Source organism: Mobula birostris, chromosome 6 (assembly GCF_030028105.1).
Source record: "Mobula birostris isolate sMobBir1 chromosome 6, sMobBir1.hap1, whole genome shotgun sequence".
Classification (NCBI taxonomy): domain Eukaryota; kingdom Metazoa; phylum Chordata; class Chondrichthyes; order Myliobatiformes; family Myliobatidae; genus Mobula; species Mobula birostris.
This window is the reverse complement of record NC_092375.1, coordinates 112,276,167-112,292,201: the sequence shown is the minus strand read 5'-3', so window position 1 is coordinate 112,292,201 and position 16,035 is coordinate 112,276,167. Positions and strand designations below refer to the sequence as shown.

General features: G+C 43.8%; 1 protein-coding gene across 2 annotated transcripts in view; it reads left to right on the top strand.

Annotated features, from left to right (window-relative positions):
* The window catches only part of ptprna (protein tyrosine phosphatase receptor type Na), a 271,076-nt gene that overhangs the window by 55,980 nt on the left and 199,061 nt on the right, over positions 1-16,035 (top strand). For both annotated transcript variants that reach the window (XM_072260998.1, XM_072260997.1), the window contains exon 2: positions 14,349-14,399. In XM_072260998.1, coding sequence (XP_072117099.1) covers positions 14,349-14,399 — 51 coding nt within the window. The remainder of the gene's footprint in view (positions 1-14,348; positions 14,400-16,035) is intronic.

The following is a 16,035-nucleotide window of genomic DNA, read 5'->3' as shown; positions in this document are numbered from 1 at the left end:
CACCTCTCTCTCTCTCACTGCCAACCCCTCACTCTGTCTCTGCCCTCTCCCAGCCCTCACTTTGTGCCCCACACCATCCCACTCTGCCCCGCACCCCCTACCCCCTCTCGCTCTCTGCCAGCCACCCTTCACACTCTCTCTCCCTCCCAGCCATCTCTCTCCCAGCCCTCACTCTGCCCCGCGCTGCTGCTCTCTGCCCTGCACCCTCTGTCCTCTCTCTCTCCCAACCTCTTGCTCTCTCTCCCAGCCCTCACACTGTATCTTCCAGCTGACATACTCTCTTTCTCTCTCTCCCCCAGCCTTCACTCTCACTCTTTTTCCCAGCTCCCTCTGCCCCGCACACCCTTCTCCCACAACCCCTCCTCTCCCCCCTCACTCTGCCCTCCTCCCCTCCTTCTCCCTCTCCAAACATCTCACTTTCCTGCCCCCCTCGCTCAGATCTTTCCTACACCCTCCACCTCTCTCCAACTTCGCCTCCCCCTTCCCCTACTCCCTACCTCTCCCCTTCCCCTTCATCCTCTCTCTCCAAACCTCTCAACTTCCCACTCCCCCTCTCTCTTCAAACCCCTCACCCTCTCTGTCTCCCACTCTCTCTCCTTGCTTCCCTCTCATTCCTCACTCTCTCCTGCACCTACAGTCTCCCACCTCCCCATCTCCCTCCCTCTCTCCCTACCCCCTCTCTCCCTACCCCCTCTCTCCCCCCCCCACCCCCTCTCTCCCTCCCCTTCTCCCCTCCCTCTCTCTCTACCCCCTCTCTCCTTTCTCCCCCTCTCTCCTTCCATCCCCCTCCCTGCCTTCCCTCTCCCTCTCTCCCTCCCTCTCCCTACCCCTCTCTCCCTCCCCTTCTCACCCCCTCTGTCTGTCCCCTCTCTCTCTCCCCCCTCCCCCCTCCCTCCCACTCCCTACCCCCTCGTCCCCTACTCCCTCCTCTCTCCCTCCCCCCCTCCCCCACCTGTTTTTCCTCTCTCACAGCCAGCTCATCGGATGACTAGTTTGCATCTTACTCTGTTTCATGTTTATTCGTCATTGCGTATGTGGGTGTAAATCATTTTTTGAGTTATTATTTCAAGCCAAAAATAAATCCTCTTTTTATAACAAGAGAAAGCTAAATCAATGTCACTTGTTAATTTAAGTTACTTCTGACCTGATAGTGCAATCAAAGGAAAAATCTAATTCTTAACCATTTGTGGCTCTGTCTGTGCTTTTCCTGAAGTAATCTCCTTTCTGCAGCATTGTGATTTCCAGTCTCTCAGACAAGTTTCGGCACTGAGGCATATATAGGATAAATAAATAGGATGTTATTCCCTGGAGTTGCTGAGAATAGAGAGAGTTGACAGAGGTGTTTAAAATTATGAGGGCTATAGATAGTGTAGATGCAAGCAGTCTTCTTCCATTGAGGTTGGGTGAGACTGGACTAGAAGCATAGGTTAAGGGAGAAAATTGGACTATTTAAAGGGGAATCTGAGGGGGAGCTTCTTTACTCAGAGTGTGGAGTGAGCTGCCTGCAGAGGTGGTGGACATGGATTTCATTGTAACATTTAAGAGAAGTTTGGATCTGTAGTGAGAGGGAGGAGTGTGGAGAGCTGTGGTCCATGTGCATTAGGCAGAGGAACAGATAGGCACAGAAAGCTCTGTGTCTGTGCTGTCAAGCTTTATGACTCTATAAACAAAGACTTATGTAGAGAGGAAACTTCTCAATTCTCAATAAGACTTATCAGTCGCAAACGATTTGGAATTGGTAATTATTGTCCCATGTACCAAGACAAATTTGCATGCCAGATCATGCTGTATATTGAGGCAGTAAAATGAAAACTGAACGCAAAATAAAGCGTTACCATTATGGGGAAAATGCAGTGCAGCTCGACAAATACAGTGCAAGGACAACAATGAGTAGACGGGGAAATGAAGAGTTTGTCTGTGAGAGTAGCAGAGATCCATTCACATGTTCAGTAACAGTGGATCTGAAACTGTCCTTGAGCCGGGTGGTACGCCCTTTTACTCTTTGATATCTTCTGCTCCAAAGGGGAGGAGAGAAGAGAGGGTGTGTGCGATAGTAAGAGTCCTTGATTAAGTTGGCTTCTTTACCGAGGTAGCAGAAAGTGTAGACAGTCAGCGGAGGAGAGGCCAGTGTGTCTGGAAGTCCAGGGTATCTACACAATTCTTGTTTTCTTCAGCAGAGCAGTTTTCATACCAAGCTGTGAAGCATTCTGTTACACTTTATTCTGCATTGTTAGTGGTTTAGCCTGTTCTGCCTCAATGTACTGTGTAATGATCTGATCTGTATGGACAGTGTGCAGGACAAGCCTTTCACTGTATTTTTGGTAAATGTGACAATATTAAGCCAATTTCAGTTCCAGTCTGGATAGGATTCTTTCTGAAATGCACCTGTAAAACTCAGTGAGGGCCAGTGGGAACATGCCCGATTTTCTTCACCTTCTGAGGAAGTAGAGGTACTGGGTGAGTTTTCTTGACAGTGGAGGCCATGTGATTTAAAGAATATCTGGAGGTTCTGAAAAATACATGCATTGGTCAATCAAGAGAATACAGGAGATGGAGATCAGGGGGCTTTAGTTCAGAGGGTGGGGAATCAGGCATATACAGTGCCTATGAAAAATATTCACCCCCTTGGAAGTTTTCATGTTTTATTGTTTTACAACATTGAATCAGTAGATTTCATTTTGGCTTTTTTGACAGTGATCAACAGGAAAAGACGTGTCAAAGTGAAAACATCTCTACAAAGTGATCAAAATTAATTAGAAATATAGAACAAAATAATTGATTGCACAAGTATTTACCCCCTTCAAGCCAGTATTTAGTAGATGCACCTTTGGCAGCAATTATAGCCTTCAGTATGTGTGGATAGGTCTCTATCAGCTTTGCACATCTGGACACTGCAATTTTTCCCCCATTCTTCTTTACAAAACTGCTCAAGATCTGTCAGATTGCATGGGGATCATGAATGAACAGCCCTTTTCAAGTCCAGCCACAAATTCTTAATTGGATTGAGGTCTTGACTAACTTGGCCACTCCTGGACATTAACTTTGTTGTTTTTAAGCCATTCCTGTGTAGCTTTGGCTTTATGCTTGGGGTCATTGTTTTGCTGGAAAACAAATTTTCTCCCAAGTTGCAGTTTTCATGCAGACTGCATCAGGTTTTCCTCCAGGATTTCCCAGTGTTTTGCTGCATTCATTTTACCCTCTACCTTCACAAGCCTTCCAGGGCCTGCTGCAGTGAAGCATCCCCACAGCATAATGCAGCCACCACCATGCTTCACAGCAGGGATAGTGTTTTGATGATGTGTGATGTTTGGCTTACACCAAACATAACATTTAGTCTAATGGCCAAGAAGTTTGATATTGGTTTCATCAGGCCATAGAACCTTCTTCCATCTGACCTTAGAGTCTCCCACATGCCTTCTGGCAAACCCTGGCTGAGATTTCATTAGGCTTTCTCTTTACCACTCTCCCATAAATCTACAACTAGTGAAGCACCTGGGCAACAGTTCTTGAATACACAGTCTCTCCCATCTCAGCCACTGAAGCTTGTAACTCCTCCACATTTATCACAGGTCTCATCCTCATTTCTTGCATGGTCACTTAATTTTTGAGGATGGCTCACTCTAGGCAGAATTACAGCTGCAACCAAATTCTTTGCACTTCTTGATGATTAACTTAACTGTACTCCAAGAGATATTCAGTGATTTGGAAATTTTCTTGCCTCCATCTCCTGACTTGTGCTTTTCAATAACCTTTTCACAGAGTTGCTTGAAGTGCTCTTTTGTCTTCATGATGTAGTTTTTGCCAGGATACTGACTCACCAGTCGTTGGACCTTCCATATATAGGTATATTGTTACTGCAATCAATTGGAACACTATGACTGCACACAGGTGATCTCCATTGAACTAATTACATGACTTCTAAAACAAATTGCCTGCACTGGTGATGATTTGGTGTGTCATATTAAAGGGGGTGAATACTTACGCAATCAATTATTTGTGCTTTCTATTTGTAATTAATTTAGATGATTTTGTAGAGAACTGTTTGCACTTTGACACAAAATGTCTTTTTCTGTTGATCAGTATCAAAAAAGCCAAATTGAATCCACTGTGATTCAGTGTTGTAAAACAGTAAAACATGAAAACTTCTGGGGGGGGGGGGGGGGGTGAATACTTTTTATAGGCACTGTAACAAAGAGTCAAGATACCAGCGCCATCTTGCATGTGAAAATGCATAAAACTACAGAGGCTGGAAACTTGGAACAAAAACGGAAAATGCTGGAAACACTCAGCATGTCAGGCAGCATCTGTGTAGAGAGAAACAGAGTTAATATTTCAGGGGCCCAGAATGATCTGCTTGGAGTGGTGGTGGTGGCAAGTACAATACGAGGCATTCAGGAGGCTTGTCACCAAATTCCCGTATGCGTATGATTGAGAGCATTCTCCCAGGCTGCACGACAGCCTGGTGTCAGTCAGTCAGTGGGTGCCGTCCCGAATCTGGGGTTGGCGGCTATGCACCTCCATCTCCTTCGATCTTGCGATAGCACTGAGTACAGCCTCTCCTCCAGTTTGTTCTCACTGGCCGCCCCCCGCTGCCGAACTCGAGCCCTGGTATAGGCTCCAACATTGCTGCAGAGGATTGTAGGCTCACTCAATTCCATAACGGGCACAGGCCTCCCCACTATTGAGGACAACTTCAAGATGTGCTGCCTCAGGAAGGCAGCATCCATCACGAAGGACCCTCACCATCCAGGACATGGCCTCTTCTCACTACTACCATCAGGGAGGAGGTACAGGAGCCTCCATTCAGTGATTCGGGGACAGCTTCTTCCCCACTGATTTCTGAATGGTCCATAAACCACGAACACTACCTTGTTGTTCCTGTTTTATTTTAGCACTGTTTGTAATTTATGCCTTTGAACTGTAACGCTGCCACAAAAGAACAAATTTCATGCCTTATAAGATGGTGAAATTAAATCTGATTCTGATAGATACATAATGTGCAGGAAACGGAAGGTATGGACATTGTACAGGCAAAAGGGGTTAGTTGAGTTGGGCATTTGATTAGTCTGGCACAATATTGTTGTGCACCAACCTCCCCTCTGTGGATTCTGTCTATACTTCTCACTGTCTCAGTAAAGCAGCAAGCAAAATCAAACCTACCCAGCCCAGACATTCTCTCTTCTCCCTCTCCCCCATTGGGCAGACGATACAAAGCCTGAAAGCACGTACCACCAGGCTCAAGGACAGCTTCTATCTCAATTATCAGATTCTTGTACAGACCTCTAGTACAATAAGATCAAGGATGAAGAATCAGCTTAATGCTTTTGCATTTATTTTACATCTACATGGAGTAAGAATTCGCTGTGGTGTGTTGGTCAGGGTGCAACATACAACAACGTTCATCAACTATAAAGAATAATATAAAAATAAAGTTAGAGGTTTAAGTACGGATATTGAATGAAATATGCATAAGTACATAAATGTCAGCATGTATTTACAATGTAAACATCATGATAAAAAAGTGGTTTAAATTATTTACAGTGCAGTGCAGTGACTGAGGTAATAGATAGAGGGGGTGTGGAGGTTACTAACTAGAATGGTTGATCAGATTATTTGTCTGGCAGAGGAAAGTTTTAAGGTGGAGTGATAGACTCTTGATCTCACAAACTGCCTCCTTCTGATATTGTACTTTGTGGTTAAGTGCACTGTAACTTTTGGTAGCTTTTACATGTTAGATTCTGATTCAGATTTATTTATCACATGTCCATTGAAACATACAGTGAAATGCACCATTTGATTTAACCACCAAGGATGTGCTGGGGACAGCGACAAGTGTTGCCACACTTTCTGGCACCAACATGGAATGCCCACCAGGTTCAGCAGAGCTACACAGGACACACCAAGCAGCAAAGCAGTAGCAGCTAAACAACCCCTCCTCCCATCCATCCATCTACCCACCCATGTACACAGTTGTCTAACCCCAGGACAGGCCGTCTTCTTTGGCCTCCATCCTCCAGTGGGCTCATGGATTAGAAGATATTAGGCCTACGACTTTATTCTGCCTTGTTCTTGCTTTACCTTATTCTAGCTCAATGCACTGTGTAACTCTGTATGAACAGTATGCAAGACAGGCTTTTCACTGTATACGTGACAATTGTAAACCAAGATCATTGTGGGCAGAAGACTCTGGAATTGTGCTGTATGTTTTAGGTCCGGGACTCCCTGTCAGAGGAGGGGAAAGGGTAGGGAGAGAAAGGGATTGCCTGTGGTGCCTGAACAGGACCAGAGTTGATAGTTCTTCCTGTGAGAGGGGAATTGGGGCATTGCTACATGCTGATTGAGTCGTCACAGGGATGATGGGTGAACGCTCGAGCCTGGGTAGACACTGGTCCACTGAAGGAGTCTGAGCTAAATGGTTGCTATGATCCTGTTGCCATGACACTGTTGCTAAGCTGCTGGAGGCCTTGAGGCCTATAGTGCACACAGTGGCTCAAAAGCTGTGCATATCTGAAAGGAAACCCAATATTCCTGTTGCCTTACTCATTCCCTTTCCTTTTTTGAAATGAGAGGACAGGAAAGGGTCAAAGTCAAATTTATTCAAAGTCAAAGTAAATTTATCATCAATTTATCACCACATCCTACTCTGATATTCATTTTCTTACAGGAAAATAAAGAAATACAATAGCATTTATGAAAATCTAGACTTAAACACTGACAAACAGCCAATGTAGAAAAGAAGATAAATTGTGTCAATGAAAAGAATAAATAAGTAAATAAATAACATGAATTGTAGACAGTCTGTAGGTTGTAGGAGTTTATTGTTGTATAGGTGAAATGAAATACTTGCAGCAGGATCACTGGAACATAGTTTTCACAAGTTAAATATAAATTAAAATAAATTATACAATCAGCTATATATTATGATCTGTTATAGAAAGTATAAGTGAAGTATAAAGATATTGAAAATATAAATAGTTTATATTATAATTTTCTATAATATAAATTATAGGATGCTGTTGGTACAAAATGCTGCAATGTAGTACAAAGTGGTCTTGGTGTTGCAATATTGAGGTGGTGATTAGGCTTCTGCTGATTGATTCAGGAACTGAATGGTTGAAGGGAAGTAGCTGTTCTTGAACCTGTTGGTGTGGAACTTCAAGCTTCTGTACCTCCTGCCAGACGATAGCTGCGAGAAGAAGGCATTGCCTGGATGGTGGATCTTGCCTTATTGGGGCAGTGCCTTGTGTAGATACTGCCAGTGGTGAGGAGGGATAGGCTCTTGATGAATTGGGCTAAGTCCACTCTCTCTGCAGCTCCTTGCATTCTCACGCATTCAAGTTGTTGTAGAAGACCGCAATACAATCGGTCAGGATGCTTTCAACTTTACTTTTTTCGAAGTTGGTCAGTATCAGAATTAGAATCATATTTATTATCATTGACATGTAATATGAGGTGAGTTGTTTTGCAGCATTACTGCAATGGAAAGACATACAATTCTATCAATTGCAAAAATAAATAGTGTTGAAAAAATAATGAGGGTGTGTTCATCAGTTACATAATGTTACAATAAGAAACATATAAAACATAAACACTGCAAAAACAGAGTAAAATAGTGAGGTAGCGTTCATGGGTCCATGGACCATTCAGAAATCTGATGGTAGAGGAGAAGAGCCTGTTCCTAAAATGTTCAGTGTGCATCTTCAAGCTTCTCTACCTCCTCCCAGATGGTGATAATAAGAAGAGGACATATCCCAGGTAGATGCCACATCCTTGAGTCACTGCCTTCCGAATGAGACTTGATGATGGGGAGAGTTATGCCCACATCCATAGAAAAACTACAGCACAGAAACAGGCCTTTTGGCCCTTCTTGGCTGTGCCGAACCATTTTCTGCCTAGTCCCACTGACCTGCACACAGACCGTATCCCTCCATACACCTCCCATCCATGTATCTGTCCAATTCATTCTTAAATGTTAAAAAAGAACCCGCATTTACCACCTCGTCTGGCAGCTCATTCCATACTCCCACCATTCTCTGTGTGAAGGAGCCCTCCCTAATGTTCCCTTTAAACTTTTCCCCCCTCACCCTTAACCCATGTCCTCTGGTTTTTTTCTCCCCTTGCCTCAGTGAAAAAAGCCCGCTTGCATTCACTCTATCTATACCCATCATAATTTTATATACCTCTATCAAATCTCCCCTCATTCTTCTATGCTCCAGGGAATAAAGTCCTAACCTATTCAACCTTTCTCTGTAACTGAGTTTCTCAAGTCCCGGCAACATCCTTGTAAACCGTCTCTGCACTCTTTCGACCTTATTTATATCCTTCCTGTAATTTGGTGACCAAAACTGAACACAATACTCCAGATTCAGCCTCACCAATGCCTTATACAACCTCATCATAACATTCCAGCTCTTATACTCAATACTTTGATTAATAAAGGCCAATGTACCATAAACTCTCTTTACAACCCTATCTACCTGTGATGCCACTTTTAGGGAATTGTGCATGTGTATTCCCAGATCCCTCTGTTCTACTGCACTCCTCAGTGCCTTACCATTAACCCTGTATGTTCTACCTTGGTTGCCCCTCCCTTGCAACTGAGTCAACTGAAAGGTACTGGATAATGCCATTCCAGTGTTCAGGGATGGCAATGAAAAACTCAAACATATCAAGGGTAAAATAGTGTTAAATGAAAGTGCCACACCCAAGTTTTACAAAGCCCATCTGGTTCCTTATACCATCTGTGATAAAGTAGCCAGTGAGCTAGACCACATGGAGACTGAAGGAATTCTTTCCAAGACTGAGTTGAGCCCATCAGCAATGCCAGTGGTCCCAGTAGCCAAGAAGAATGGGTCAGTCAGGATCTCTGGTTATTTCAAAGTCACCATCAACCCAGTATTGAAAGTAGATCAATACCCTCTGCCCAGGATAGAGGATATCTTTGCTAACTTTTCTAGAGGGAATAACTTCATCAAAGTGGACATTGCTGAGGCCGATCTACAGATGGAGATGGAAGAAGAGTCCAAAGTGTTTCTCACCATAAACACTCACAAAGGGCTTTATCACTATAATAGACTTGTTTTGGAGTAGCATCTGCATCTGCTCTCTTGCAGAAAGCTGTCACCAGGTGCTACAAGGCTGCCAGACACTCAGTGTTACCTGGATGACATCATTATTAATGGTGAGGAGAATGACAAGGAAGATCTCCAAAATCTCAAGACAGTGTTAAGATTATTAGAAGGTCATGGACTCAGGGCACAGATCACCAAGTGTGAATGCTTCAAACCAAGCATCACTTACTGCAGTCACGTCATTGATACACAAGAATTACACAAGTGTACTGAGAAAATTCAGGCTGTGGTGGATGCCCCAAGGCCAAAGGACATGTTGCAGTTGTGGTCCTTTTTAGGATTTATCAATTGCATTAACAGGTTCCTATCAAACAAGGCTACAGTGCTCCACCTCTTGAATTCTTTACAATAGATCGGGAAGAAATTGTAATGGATGAAGCAGTATGATGTAGTATGATGAAGATGATCTTGTAGCACAGTTATGGATTGGCGTGTATGATGTTGTAGGCATCACTGGATCATGACTGAAAGAAGACTATAGCTGGGAGCTTAATGTCTAAGGACACGCATTGTATCAAAAGGGCAGAAGGTTAGGCAGAGAGGGCGGTGTGGCTCTGTTGGTAAAAAATGAAATCAAATCATGAGAAAGAGGTTACATAGAATCAGAAGGTGCACAATTGTTGTAGATAGAGCTAATGGACTGCAAGGGCAAAAAGACCCTGATGGGAGGTTCATGCAGGCCCCCAAATAGTAGTAAAGATATGGACTGCAAATTGCCATGGAAGAGAGAAAATGCTTGTCAAAAGGGTAATGTTACGATAGTCATGGGGGATTTCAATGTGCAGGTAGATTAGGAAAATCAGGTTGGTGCTGTATCCCAAGAGGGGGACTTTCTAGAATGCCTAGAGCAGCTCATGGTTGAGCCCACTAAGGGATCAGCTAATTCTGCACTAGGTGTTGTGCAATGAACTGGAATTGATTAGAGAGCTTAAGGTAGAGGAACCCTTAGGAAAACAGTGATCACAATGTGAAATAATTCACCCTGCAATTTGAGAAGGAGAAGCTAAAGTCAGATGTACCAGTATTACAATGGTGTAAAGGGAATTTCAGAGGCATAAGAGAGGAGCTGGCCAAAATTGATTGGAAAGGAACATCAGCAAGGATGTGGCAGAGTAGCATTGATTGGGATTTCTAGGAGCAATTCAGAAGGCGCAGGATATATACACCTCAAAGAGGAAAAAGTATTCTAAAGGCAGGATGACACAACCGTGCCTGATAAGAGAAGTTAAAGCTGAGATAAAAGTGAAAATTCTGAGAGGCAGGATTTATGAACATTTGGAGAGACATAATATGATTAGGAATAGTCAGTATGGCTTTGTCAAAGGGGGGTCATGCCTTACGAGCCTCATTGAATTTTTTGGGGATGTGACCAAACACACTGATGAAGGTAGAGCAGTAGATGTGGTGTATATGGATTTCAGCAAGGCATTTGACAAGGTACCCCATGCAAGGCTTATTGAGAAAGTAAGGAGGCATGGAATCCAAGGGGACATTGCTTTGTGGATCCAGAACTGGCTTGCCCACAGAAGGCAAAGAGTGGCTGTAGATGGGTCATATTCTGCATGGAGGTCAGTGACCAGTGGTGTGCCTCAGGGATCTGTTCTGGGACCCCTTTCTCTTTGTGATTTTTATAAATGACCCGGATGAGGAAGTGGAGGGATGGGGTAGTAAATTTGCTGATGACACAAAGGTTGGGGGTGCTGTGGATAGTGTGGAGGGCTGTCAGAGATTACAGCAGGACATTGATAAAACTGGGCTGAGAAGTGGCAGATGGAGTTCAACCCAGATAATTATGAGGTGGTTCATTTTGGTAGGTCAAATATGATGGCAGAATATAGTATTAATGGTAAGACTTTTGGAAGTGTGGAGGATCAAAGGGATCTTGGGGTCTGAGTCCATAGAACACTCAAAGCTGCTGCGCAGGTTGACTGTGTGGTTAAGAAGGCATTTGGTGTATTGGCCTTCGTCAATCGTGGGATTCAGTTTAGGAGCTGAGAGGTAATGTTACAGTTATATAGGACCCTGGTCAGACCCTGCTTGGAATACTGTGCTCATTTCTGGTCACCTCACTCCAGGAAGGATGAAAAAACCATAGAAAGGGTGCAGAGGAGATTTACAAGGATGTTGCCTGGATTGGAGAGTATGTCTTATGAGAATAGGTTGAGTGAACTCAGCCTTTTCTCCTTGGAGCGACGGAGGATGAGAGGTGACCTGATAGAGGTGTATAAGATGATGAGAGGCATTGATCGTGTGGATAGTCAGAGGCTGTTTCCCAGGGCTGAGATGGCTAGCATGAGAGGGCATAGTTTTAATGTGCTTGGAAGCAGGTACGGAGAAGATGTCAGGGGTAAGTTTTTTATGCAGAGAGTGGTGAGTGTGTGGAATTGGCTTCCGGTGACGGTGGTGGAAGCAGATACAATAGGGTCTTTTAAGAGACTCCTGGACAGGTACATGGAGCTTAGAAAAATAGAGTGCTATGTGTAACCCTTGGTAATTTCTAAGATAAGGACATGTTCGGCACAGCTTTATGGGCTGAAGGGCCTGTATTGTGCTGTAGGTTTTCTATGTTTCTATGAAAAAGAGGGCATATAGTGGAGCAAACATTAGTGGGAAGTAAGAGGATTGGGAAGCTTTTAATAACCAACAGAAGGCAAATTAAAAATCCATAAAGAAGGAAGAGATGGAATACGAAGGTAAGCTAGCCAATAATATTAAAGAGGATACCAAAAGTTTCTTCAGATATGTAAAAGTGTAAAAGAGAGGCAAGAGTAGATATTGGACTGCTGGAAAAAGATGCTAAAGAGGTAGAATTGGGGGACAAGGTGGAAAATCTGAGTAAGTATTTTGTATCGGTCTTCACTGTGGAGCCACTAGCAGTATGCCAGATGTTCAAGAGTGTTAGAGGGCGTAAGTATGTGAAGTTGCCATTACTAGGGAGAAGGTTCTTGGGAAACAAAAAGGTCTGAAGGTAGATAGGTGGACCGGATGATGTACACCCCAAGATTCTGAAAGAGGTAGCTGAAGTGAGTGTGGAGGCATTAGTAGTAATCTTTCAAGAATCATGGCATCGTTCCAGAGGAATGGAAGATTGTAAATGTCACTCTATTCTTTAAGAGAGCAACGAGAGAAGAAAGGAAACTATAGCCCAGTTAGTCTGACCTCAGTTGTTGGGGTGATGTTGGAGTCGATTATAAGGATGTGGTTTTGGGGTACTTGGAGGCACATAATAAAATAAGTTCCAGTCAGCATGGTTTCCTTAAGGAACATCTTACCTGACAAATCTGTTGGAATTCTTTGAAGAAAGAACAAGCAAGATAGACAAAGAAGAATTGTTGATGTTGTGTACTTGGCAAGGTGACAAGGTGCCACACATGAGGTTAAGAGCCCATGGTATTACAGGAAAGATACTAGCATAGATAGAGCAGTGGCTGATTGGCAGGAGGCAGAGAGTGGGAATAAAGGGAGCCTTTTCTGACTGGCTGCTGGTGACTAGTGGTGTTCCACAGGGGTCTCTGTTGGGACCAATTCTTTTTACGTTATAAGTCAATGATTTGGACAATGAAATTGATGACTTTGTTGAAAAATTTGCAGATGAATTGAAGTTAGGTGAAGGGACAGGTGGTTTTGAGGAAGTAGAGAGTTTACAGGACTTAAACAGATTAAGAGAATGGGCAAATAAATGGCAGATGATGAAATACGGTGTCCAGAAGTGTATGGGCATGCACTTTGGTAGAAGAAATGACTAAATGGAGCGAAAATACAAAAAACTGGAGTGCAAAGAGAATTGGGGCTCCTTGTGCAGGATTCCCTAAAGGTTAATTTGTAGGTTGAGCCTGTGGTGAGGAAGACAAATGCAATGTTAACATTCATTTTGAGAGGACCAGAATACAAAAGCAAGGATGACTCGATGGGCGGAATGGCCTACTTCTGCTCCTTTGTCTTATGGTCTTATGTCATGTTGAGACTTTATAAAGCACTTATGAGGCCTCATTTGGAGTATTGTGAGCAGGTTTGGGCCCCTTATCTTAGAAACTAGAGAGGGTTCAAAGGAGGTTCACAAAAATGATTTCAGGTTTGTCATTTAAAGAGCATTTGATGGCTCTGAGCCTGTATTCACTAGAATTCAGAAGAATGAAGGATGACCTCATTGAAACCTATCGAATGGTAAAAGGCCTTGATAGCCTGGATGTGGAGAGAATGTTTCCTACGGTGGGAGAGTCTAAGATCAGAGGACACAGCCTTAGAATAAAAGGGCGTCCTTTTAGAACGGAGATGAGGAGGTATTTCTTTAGCCAGAGAGTGGCGAATCTGTGGAATTCTTTGCTACATGCAGTTGTGGAGGCCAAGTCTTTATGTATATTTAAGGCAGAGGTTGATAGATTCTTGATCGGTCAGGACATGAAGGGATATGGGAGAAGACAGGAGATTGGGGCTGAGAGGGAAATGGATGAGCCAAGATGACATGCTGGAGCTGATTTGATGGGCCAAATGGCCTAATTCTGCTCCTGTATCTGATGGTCTTTTAATATTTGAGTAATAGTGTAAATATATTGTTTGGTTAAGCGTAGTTTGTTTGTTTACATAATTCATAATGGGTCTTGTGTCAGAAGTACGTGAATGGCATATGTCATTACACCACCACACCGAATGTGAGCAACTCACTAAAGGAAAACTAAGAGGACAAGTTACGGTATCCTGGGCTGTTGTGTTTTTCTTTCGATTAGATTCTGGAGTTACAAAGCAAGCTTGTATGTCTTTGAAATGTGGAAGGAAACCGAAGCGCCACGTGGTTATGGGAAGAATGTACAACCTCTTTCAACTCAGGTTGCTGGCTGTGTATTAGCATCATGCTAGAGTGCCGCCCAGGAGTAGGCATTGTATTAGCCATTCAGTCCCATTCTTGTGGTAGGTCCTTGAACTCAGTCCTGTTTTCTGTGTTCACTCAGAGCAGAATTAGGCCATTGAATCCATCAGGTCTGCTTTGCAATTCAATCATGGCTGATGTATTTTCCCTCTCTAATCTATTCTCCTGCCTTCTCCCCTTAAAACTTTGACGCCCTGACTAAAAAAGATCCTATGAATATCTGCTTTAAATATACCCAGTGACTTGGCCTTCACAGCCATTTGTGACAGTGGATTCCATAGATACGCCACCTTCCAGTAATGACATGTAAGCAATTGTTCAGTCATTTTGATATTTTTCTCTCTCTTTTTCAGGGTGCCTGTTTGACGAGAGCCTCTGCTCACATCAGGAGCGCTGTGTGACCGGTCAGTTTTCTTCCTGTTCCGACACAATTAAAATTTGCCTTTCCTATTGTTTTAACGTTTTTATGTTAATAGGGCAATAAGGCAATCAGACATTCCTAAATTCTCTGCATAAGCCCCTCTACACTTCCCAACACGCACTCCAAGGGTCAGATATAGAGTAATCTCCTCTACACCATCTTATCACATACTCTTGAGGTCATGCACAGATTGAAACTCCCACTAACTTGTCCCATCACACACTCCTGGGGTCAGACACAGGGTGAAGCTTCCTCTACACTGTCCCATCACACACTCCCAGGGTCAGACACAGAGTGAAGCTCCCTCTACACCGTCCCATCACACACTCCTGGGGTTAGACACAGAGTGAAGCTCCTTCCACACTGTCCCATCACACACTCCTGGGGTCAGACACAAGAATGAAGCTCCCTCTACACTGTCCCATCACACACTGCTGGGGTCAGACGCAGAGCAAAGCTCCTTCCACACTGTCCCATCACACACTCCTAGGGTCAGACACAGAGTGAATCTCCCTCTACACTCTGATCTGGAACAAAATGTGCATAAGTACATAAGTTCCAGGTTTTTTTTTTGCACATTTATTCCATGTCATACATCTAACTTGATATTTTACACAATTCTTTATAATTGTTGAATATTGTTGTGTTTTGTTGCATGTTTCACCCTGACCAACACACCACAGCAAATTCCTAATACATGTAAATGTATATGGTGAATAAAGTTGATCCTTGATCCCTTGTGTTGTGACCTCTCTGCAGTGGCCAGCGGTCCAAGCCTTGTCGTGATGCAGTCTACTGTGTGGGGGAGATGTTCGTAGTGACTGACACACTGCTCCTGTGTGCCCTTCCAGTCAGGGCTTCTCAAGGCTCTGCGTGGGTGGCTGTGCTGTAAAGGCAGCCCCCACTGATTCCACTTTACTTCAATTAATTTGCTGTAATAGCCTTTTAAAGAGCACATCTCCTGGGGAGTGATTTCAAAAGAACGTGAAGGACACGGCACATGGTGGCAGGTTGCTGAGGTTTATAGCATAGAAAAAACATTGAACGTGGAACAGTTAACACTGAACAGGCTGCTCAGCCCAGAATGTTGTGCTGGTCTTGATCCCTATTTGTACTAAATGTCCTCCTCCTGTGGCCATATCCCTCCATTCCCTTCATATCCACGGGCCTATCTAAAAGCCTGTTAAACTCAGGCTTCCACTACTACGCCAGTAACCCATTCTAGACACCCACTACTCCCCGCAAAAAAAAATGCCCCTCATGTTTCCTTTAAACTCCCCGGGGATGGGGGCCTTCAAACAATGTCCTTTGTTGTTTGATATTTCTATCAAGGGGAGGAGATTATCTATGCCCCTCAGGGTTTTAAAAACCTCTGTTAGGTCTCCCCTCAGCTTTTGGGAGAACAACCCAAGGTTATCCTATCTTTCATTTTAGCTCATACCCTAATCCAGGCAGCATCCTGTTGACCCTCAACACAGTCTCCACATCCTCCTTGTAATGGGGTGACCAGAGCTGCACACAATACTGCTCGTGTGGTCTGACTAGAATTTTATACAGATTTCCTTGCTCTTATTCTCAACACCCTGACCCACGGAGGCAAGCATCCCGTACACCTACTT